This window comes from Crocuta crocuta, unplaced genomic scaffold (genome assembly GCF_008692635.1).
Source record: "Crocuta crocuta isolate KB4526 unplaced genomic scaffold, BGI_CrCroc_1.0 scaffold43, whole genome shotgun sequence".
Taxonomy (NCBI): Eukaryota; Metazoa; Chordata; class Mammalia; order Carnivora; family Hyaenidae; genus Crocuta; species Crocuta crocuta.
The window spans coordinates 405542-414313 of NW_027529429.1; the positions used below are offsets into that span (position 1 = coordinate 405542).

An 8772-nucleotide genomic window follows, 5' to 3' on the forward strand; every position below is an offset into this window, starting at 1 on the left:
AACACTAATGACATCTTACTGGAAAATCAAAAAGAAAAAAGTGAACTGAAAATTACTTATATGGACAATAAAATAGTGAAGTTAATCCAAAGCAAAATAACAGAAATCAGCAAGTTTCCTCTGTACTAGCAACAATTAAGTAGAAAATAAACTCTAGAAAAATATTCCATTAAAAAAACTTCAAGTATAGTTGTTTTTTTAAAATATGAAATGTTGAGACATATAATGTCCTTTAGTGACAGATGTAAAAGAAAATTTAAGTAAAGTAAGAAACAAATCAAATAGCTGAATAAAAAGGAAGGAATTTTTAATTAAAAATAGAACTATTGGGGCACCTGAGTGGCTCAGTTGGTTAAGTGTCTGACTCAATTTCAGTTCAAGTCATGATCTCATAGTTTGTGGGTTTGAGCTCCGAGCTGGCAGTGTGGAGCCTGTTTGGTATTCTCTCTCTCTGCCTCTCTCTCTGCCCCTCCCCTGCTCTCTCTTCCTCTCTCAAAATAAATAAATAAATTTGAAAAAAATAGAACTACCATATGATCCATCAATTCCACTTTGGGTATTTATCCAAGAAAATGAAAACACTAATTCAAAACATAGACATACTCCCATGTTTATTTCAGCATTATTTACAATAGCCAAGATATAGACTGTGTTAATTTTTATAAATTAATTTTCATATCTTGTAGGATCCCAATTAAATTTGGATACTTTAGAAATTAACAAAAGAATTTAGGTGTTGCTGGCAGTCTAAACATAAGAGTTTAAAATTTTTAAATGTAAAATACTAGTGGAAAGGAGAGCTACTGTATGTCAAATCTCTTACAAATGTAGAGAAGTTTTGCTCACTATGGTAATCTCATCACAATGCACAGGTAGAAAAAAATAGAACAGAATAAATAGACCCAGTGTATATAAGAACTTGCCGCACATAGAAAGAGGCATCAGTAGTCAATGGGAAAAGAAATTAAAACCATTGTTTTACTACTTGGAGAAAAATAAAACAATACAAATATATTCCTCCCACTATAGACCAAAATCTATTCAAGATAAATGAGTTACAGCTTTTGTAATGAATCATTAAAAATTTTTTAAAAATGAGGGGCGCCTGGGTGGCTTAGTCGGTTAAGCGTCCGACTTTCGCTTAGGTCATGATCTCACGGCTCGTGGGTTCGAGCCCCGCGTCGGGCTCTGTGCTGACTGCCAGCTCAGAGCCTGGAGCCTGTTTCAGTCTGTGACTCCCTCTCTCTCTGACTCTCCCCTGCTCACGCTGTCTCTCTCTCTCTCTCCTAGAAATAAATAAAAAATATTTTAAAAAAAAAACTTAAAAAAAATTTTTTAAAAAAAATGAGAATAGCAATCAAAATTCTGAATTAAAGATGACTTTCTAATTCATTCAAGGTAAACTGCCTATTTTCCCTTGCTGATAAAATAACTTGAAAACGTTCTATAGCCATGCAAAATTTGAATGAAAATAAAGACCCCACAAATGGGAAGATACTGTTATAAAAAAGATATATGGTGAACATTGATTTCACTTAAATATAAATACCTAGATGTTTAAATGTCAACTATCTACAGCAATTGTGGTAATTAAATCTAGTATATGTTAAAAATTCATTTAAGGAACTATCTGGTATTATGTATTTTTAAAATAACCCTGTTGGTCACTAATTTCTGAAATCATTATTTCACTATATGTTAACTAACTGGAATTAACATTTTTTAAAAATTAACAAAAGGGGGAACTTTGGCAAAACTTCATTATTTTTCTCATTAACATTTCTATGGCATCCATCAGTTTTGTCAATTAAAATCTTAATGTCTAACATGGAAAAAATTATCCTATTTAATAAAAATATTGAGAAAAGGTTTAAAATTAAATAAATAACTGATTAATTAATAATAAATGAAATAATGCTCTTGGAAAAGTCCTACTAAAATCTGGAAGTGGTAGGAAATTATTGCTAATTTAACCATCTTACATATCTCTGTATTAAAAAATCAATAAATTGAAAAATGTAGGTTTTAATATGGTTTCAATTTAACTCTTGTAATCAAAAAGGGAAAGAAGGTTATAACTTGAAAGGCCTGTTGTTATTAAGCTATCATCAATAGTTTAACAAAACATGCATAACAGCTAAATACAGAATACTAAGATTTTTAGCTCCAGCTCATTTATCATTTAAAACTTTGACCTCAAATAAATCATTTATCTTCTGTGAACCTCAATTTCCTCAAATTTGAAAAAGGCCTTTCAAAGGTGTTTTTGTGAAAACATCTAAAACATATCCAAAAGAAAACCATTATGACAATTCTTGTTTCAATTTCTTGTTCTTCTTTGAAAGACCTCCAAGAAGGCATATATATATTCTGTCCTTAGTGTTTACCTCCTGAAAAATCAGAATATTCATGTTCACATCTCCTGCTTTATCCACATTGTCTTGCTCCATGTAAAAAAATACAACTGACATGAAGCCATGAACTGATTCCCCTCTGACTTTCTTTACTTCTTCTGTAATCTTCCTTTCAGGGCTGTATTCGCTACCTCAATTGCTCTTTTCTGAACATTTTCCAGAAACAAGAGACATGGTGTAATAGCATGATGAAAAAGAATATGAGTGAATCTTAGATCTTTGAATTAAATCTGAGACACCCACTTCAAAGGCAACAGCAGCAGCAAGGAAGACAAGAATGGGGCTGGCCGTGCAGAGCTGTGGGAGCCTCTTGAGTAGTACAGTACCAGGAAACCTTGGAGCAGCTCCTCAAGAATCAAGAACTCAAAAGAAGGGGCTCCTGGGTTAAGTGAATGGCTTCAGCTCAGGTCTTGATCTCACAGTTTGTGAGTGTGAGCCCCACATAAGACTCTGTGCTGAAAGCTCAGAGCCTGGACCCTGCTTCGGATTCTGTGTCTCCCTCTCTCTCTGCCCCTCCCCTGCTCATGCTCTTTTTCTCTCTGTCTCTAAAAAAATGAATAAATATTTAAAAATGTTTTTAATTTTATAAAAAGGAACTTAAAAGAAGATTGAATGTTCTGAATCAACCAAGTGGAATATTGGTGAACAATACTAAGTTAGATGGACCTTTATTACAGATTCTATTTATGAACAATGTTATTTCAAAACAATGTCATCAAGTGGCACCTAGGTGGCTCAGACAGTAAAGCATCCAGCTTCGGCTCAGGTTATGATCTTGTGGTTCATGAGTTCGAGCCCCACATCAGGCTCTGTGCTGAGAGCTCAGAGCCTGCTTTGGATTCTGTGTCTCCTTCTCTCTCTGCCCCGCCCCCGCTCACTCACGCGTGCTCTCTCTCTCTCTCAAAAATAAACATTAAAAAAAAGTTTTTTTAAAGATTTAATAAAAATGCCAATGTTATCAATAAATAGATAAATTTGTATCAAATTTAGTAAAAAGATTTAAGGAAGAGCAGAAAAATTATGTGGAAAAGTCTTCCTTTCATCTTTTGCCCCAGGCATCTGGTGTTATGCTAGAAGAGAACAGTAAGTAGAAGAATCTTATGCCATTAAATACAACAAGGAAGTTTTATGTTGTAGGAAGTGTCCTGTATTTTAGTAATTTTGCCTTGATAAACTGGGGCAACAGCTACTAAAATGAAAACCATCAGCTTGCCAAAGAATGGGAAATACCCAAGTATCCTACACAGTGAATAAAGATCTTTTATGCATCTTGCCATTAAGCTCACCTTTTAAAAAAATGTACTCAATTTTGCAGACAATGATAACTATTCTTCAATAAAATTCACCAAAGGTACCAGCAAGTCATCAGCCACATTGTTTCTTTAGAAAGGCAAGAAACACAAGACCAAAAGGCCAAAGCCTCACTGTTTGCATTGTGACTCTGAAGAACATCAGATGAAAGATTGCCCAATGCCTCAGAATGCTTCTCTAATTTGTGGAAGGAGAAAAGAGTATATGGATGCCTGTGGTGAGGCGAACTGTCAGAATTTTCAGGAGTGATACCATGCAAAAGAGGTGGAACAAGGATTTGGAAGAATCAAGCCAGAGTCTTTTTTTTTTTTTTAATAGTTTATTGTCAAATTAGTTTCCACATAACACTCAGTGCTCATCCCCACAAGTGTCCTCCTCCATGCCCATCCCCCCCTCCCCCCACATCCATCAGTCCTCAGTTTTTGTCAGCATTCAAGAGTCTCTCATGGTTTGCTTCTCTCCCTTTCCCCCACCATTTCCGCCCTTCTTCTCCCCCTTGTTCCTCCGTCAAGTTCCTCCTAATCCTCCTATACGTGCAAACATATGATATTTGTCCTTCTCTGCCTGACTTATTTCGCTCAGCATAACACCCTCAAGGTCCATCCATGTTGCTACACATGGCCAGATTTCATTGTTTCTCATTGCCATGTAGTATTCCATGGTATAGATAAACCACATCTTCTTGATCCATTCATCTGTTGATGGACACTTAGGCTCTTTCCATGTTTTAGCTATTGTGGAGAGTTCAAGCCAGAGTCTTTAGTGAAGAACTTAAGGATGCACTGGGTCTGACAGACAAGAGCCTTCTGCCTTTTATGTAAAGAATGCACCAGCTAGGATACCCACTAGGGTGGCTCAAAGGGACTGGAGATTCCAGGGCTTGCACTCTATGAAGGAAAGGATGGTCCTGCTGGGGAAACGAGTTAGAGAAGCACCACAGAATAAAAGCATCACTTAGGATCTCTTGAAATAGGTAAATAATCCAGGTTTTACTATATCTACTTCCAGGAAGTCAAGATGAATGGAGGATGTTGGGTCCATACCAATGGAGGCATGTCAGCAGAAAGACGTGTTTGCCAATTGATTACCTTACTTCTAACTTCCAAGTGCCAAGCATGAGGTCTGGCAGCACAGTCTGGCCCTAGCCATCCAAAGAGGCAGAAGTAAAGCAGCTCAGCAGCCTCAACATGGACATGGACATGGAAGTCAACCCAGATGCACAGGTCCCGCACAGTTCTCCAAGCAGTGAACCTTTTCAGTTTCAGTCACGATTGCCCACTGACACTCCTCCTCTGCCACCATGGGGAACTCTTCTGCCCATCTTCACCTCTCTGCTCCCCAAGGGCACCCCTCCACTGACTCCCAGTGACTAACTCCAGACCAGAACAGCATCTGAAGCTACATATGAGGACCCACTAACTCTGGAAGAACTTGAACAACAGCAGAGTAGGATATGAGTGGCCCTGGCACAGGCCCAGAGTGTGGACAGTGATTTTGATATTCCTGTTGACACACCTTTAACTAGAAATTCGTTTGCCGCTCCACTTTGTCCAAATGAGTTAGGATTCCCTGTTCCAGAGGGAAAAACCTCTGAAAAGGTGCCTGATGACACCAGACACTTGTACAAAGAAATCAGATGTTGAACATTCTGAGCCCAGATTCTGAGCCTGCATTGCTTTGTCGGAAGGAAAAGGAAGAGTCTACTCAGGTAGACTCTAAAGATGCTCTTCTTGATAACATGGCAACAATGCATCAAACTGACATTAGTAATGGAGGCAGTCAGAAGCTCCTTCATGTGGACACGAGTCCTTCAACAGCCACTAAAATTCATAGTCCTATACCTCACATGAGAAAGTTTACAATAGGAATAATGCCATTTGAATTAGAGAATATGGCAGAATCTATTGGAATGTACCTTAGGATACGAAACTTTTAAAGAACTCCACCTGAAACCAACAAAAAAACAAAAAGGCTTCTGAGTAACTGCTTGACAAGCACTGAGAGCTATGTAACTATCTATAACTTTGTGTCCTGGTAACTAGTATCAAGTGGAGATAAAACTGTTTTCCAGTTTGTCCCTCCCATGTTTAAAATCTATCCAAGATTGGGGCGCCTGGGTGGCTCAATCGGTTAAGCGTACAACTTCAGCTCAGGTCATGATCTTACAGTTCATGAGTTCGAGCCCCACATCGGGCTCTGTGCTAACAGCTAGCTCAGAGACTGGAGCCTGCTTCAGATTCTGTATCTCTCTCTCTCTGACCATCCCTTGCTCACACTGTCTCTCTCTCTCTCTCAGAAATACATTTAAAAAGTTTAAAAATATTTTTTTAAAAATTCTATCCAAGCTTAATGTGGCCTAAAATCAGGCCTATTTTAAAGAACAGAAAGACGGGGCTTGCTGGTTTACTATATTTTATTCTTACTGATAAAACGGAGTGGAGGGAGAACACTGGGGAATTTAAGTATGAGCTGGTTTAGAGATAGTTTGTTAAGGTTTATATTACATCTGAATTGTGAGTGTCAAGACTGATGGCTTTTATCTGGGGTGTTTTTTTGTATGTTGTTTTCCCTTTCTACATTTTGTTAGTTAATCCTGTACGTAAGTGTAACATATTGCTTTTTATAAGGTAATTAATTAATTAATTAAATCTGAATCTCAGCTGAACACTTAACCAAGCTTCCTTCTTGTTTTCCTACAGACAGACATTACAGATTCACACACCTCAAGATATGAGTATCTCCCAGAATGCAACCAATAGCTCAAGATTTCAAGTGTCTAAGTTCATCCTGATTGGGCTCCCAGGCATTCACGAATGGCAGCACTGGCTCTCCCTGCCCCTGGCCCTGATATACTTCTTAGCTCTTGATGCCAACTTCCTCATTGTGATCACTGTTCATCATGAGCATAACCTACACCAGCCCACGTTTCAATTCCTTAGTATCCTGGCTATAGTGGACATTGGCCTGGCTACTACCATTCTGGCCATCTTCTGGTTTTATGCCAAAGCCATTAGCCTCCATGAGTGCTTTACTCAAATTTATGCTGTTCACTGTTTTATTAACATGGAGTCAGGCATCTTCCTCTGCATGGATGTGGATAGATATGTAGCCATCTTCCACTCACTTCAGTACTCCTCCATAGTTACTGAAGCTTTTGTAGTAAAAGCCACAGTGTTCATGATGCTTAGGAATGTACTCTTGACCATCCCAGTGCCTGTACTGGCTTTCCAGAGACACTACTGCTCCAAGAATGAAATTGACCACTGTATGTGCTCCAACCCAGGGGTGACTGGCTTGGCTTGTGATGACATTACCATTAATAGGTTTTATCAGTTAGCTTTGGCATGGATCCTTCGTGGAAATGACATGATTCTAGTCTTTATTTCCTATGTTCTGATCTTTCACTCTGTGCTGAGGCTGAACTTTGCTGAGGCAATAGTCAAGGCCCTGAGCACCTGCAGTTCCCATCTGATCCTTATCTTTGTCTTCTACACAACCATTGTGGTAGTGTCGATAGCCCATCTGGCAGGAAAAGCAGTTCCCATCTTCTCTGTTCTTCGAAATGTGCTCAACATTGTCATCCCCCCAGACATCAACCCCCTGGTATATGCTCTTAGGGCCCAAGAGCTCAGAGTAGGCTCCCAGTGGGTATTTTGGTTAGATAAGAATATGTCTCAGAAATGACACAAACTTAAAGAATGTGGTATGTCCATTGTATACATAAACCACATCTTCTTTATCCATTTGTCGGTTGATAGACATTTGGGCTCTTTCCATTATTTGGCTATTGTTGAAAGCGCTGCTATAAACATTGGGGTACAGGAAGGTGTGGTTTATATATACAATGGAATATTACTTGGCAATGTGAAAGAATGAAATCCTGCCATTTGCAACAATATGAATGGAACTGGAGGGTATTATGCTAAGTGAAATAAATCAGTCAGAGAAAGACAGATATATGTTTTCACTCATATGTGGAACTTGAGAAACTTAACAGAAGACTATGGGGAAAGGGACAGGGAAAAAATAATTTGAAACAGAGAGGGAAGCAAACCCATAAGAGACCCATAAATACAGAGAACAAACTGAGGTTGATGGGGGGAGGGCGGGGAAGAGGGAAAAATGGGTGATGGTCATTGAGAAGAGTGCTTGTTGGGATGAGCATGGGCTGTTGTATGTAAGTGATGAATCCTAGGAACCTACCCTCAAAACCAAGGGCACACTGTATACAAAGTATGTTAGCTAACTTGACAATAAATTATATATTTTAAAAAATGTGGCATGTCACACTACCAAAGAGCACAGGTTTCAAAACTCAACAGATGCAGGTTGGAGTCAGATTTCCCTTTTTCACTAGAAAATATAATTCGTTAGCTAACACATGGACAAAAATTCATTGTCTAGAAATAAAAATATTGTAAATGAAATAAATACGAGAGGCAGTCCCTGCCTAAGTGGAACAATATACATCATTTTTAATGGGAGCAATTTACATTTAATGTTGCAGGCATGGAAATATCTCAAACATGCATCAGCTGATGAACAGATAAACAAAATAAGGTATATCCATACTTTGGAATATTATGCAAAAATGAAAAGGAATGAAGTACTCACACATGCCACAATGTGGATGAACCTTTAAAACATTATGTTATATGACCCAGCAGTAGCACTGCTAGGAATTTACCCAAGGGATACAGGAGTGCTNAATTAAAAATATTTTAAGTAAAAAATAAACAAATAAATAAAATAAAACATTGTTAATTGAAAGAAGCCAGACATAACAGATCATATATTGTATAATTTTATTTATGTGAAATGTGTAATAAGCAAATCCATAGAGATAGAATAGACTAGTGTTTGTCAGGGGCTAAGGATGCTGGGTGTGGGGAAAATGGTGATGACCGTTAATGGATAACATTCCTTTATGTGGTGAAGAAAATGTTCTGGAATTATATAATGGTGATAGTTGCACAATTCTGGAATATACTAAGAAGCATTGAATGGTATACTTCAAAAAGATAAAATGATAGTATGTACAATAAGT

At 37.9% G+C, this 8772-nt stretch overlaps 1 protein-coding gene and 1 pseudogene across 1 annotated transcript; both read left to right on the top strand.

The window, feature by feature from the left end:
* Positions 1 to 2684: 2684 nt before the first annotated feature.
* Positions 2685 to 5708, top strand: LOC144227777 (zinc finger CCHC domain-containing protein 8-like; annotated as a pseudogene).
* Positions 5709 to 6455: 747 nt separating this feature from the next.
* On the top strand, positions 6456 to 7409 carry LOC144227778 (olfactory receptor 56B34-like). The gene has a single exon (XM_077759518.1). It carries the CDS (start codon positions 6456 to 6458, stop codon positions 7407 to 7409), a length of 954 nt encoding a protein of 317 aa, XP_077615644.1.
* The last annotated feature ends 1363 nt before the right edge of the window (positions 7410 to 8772 follow it).

Coding starts and splice junctions, on each gene's coding strand:
- LOC144227778 (XM_077759518.1), top strand. CDS start 6,456: ATGAGTATCTCCCAGAATGCAACCAATAGCTCAAGATTTCAAGTGTCT.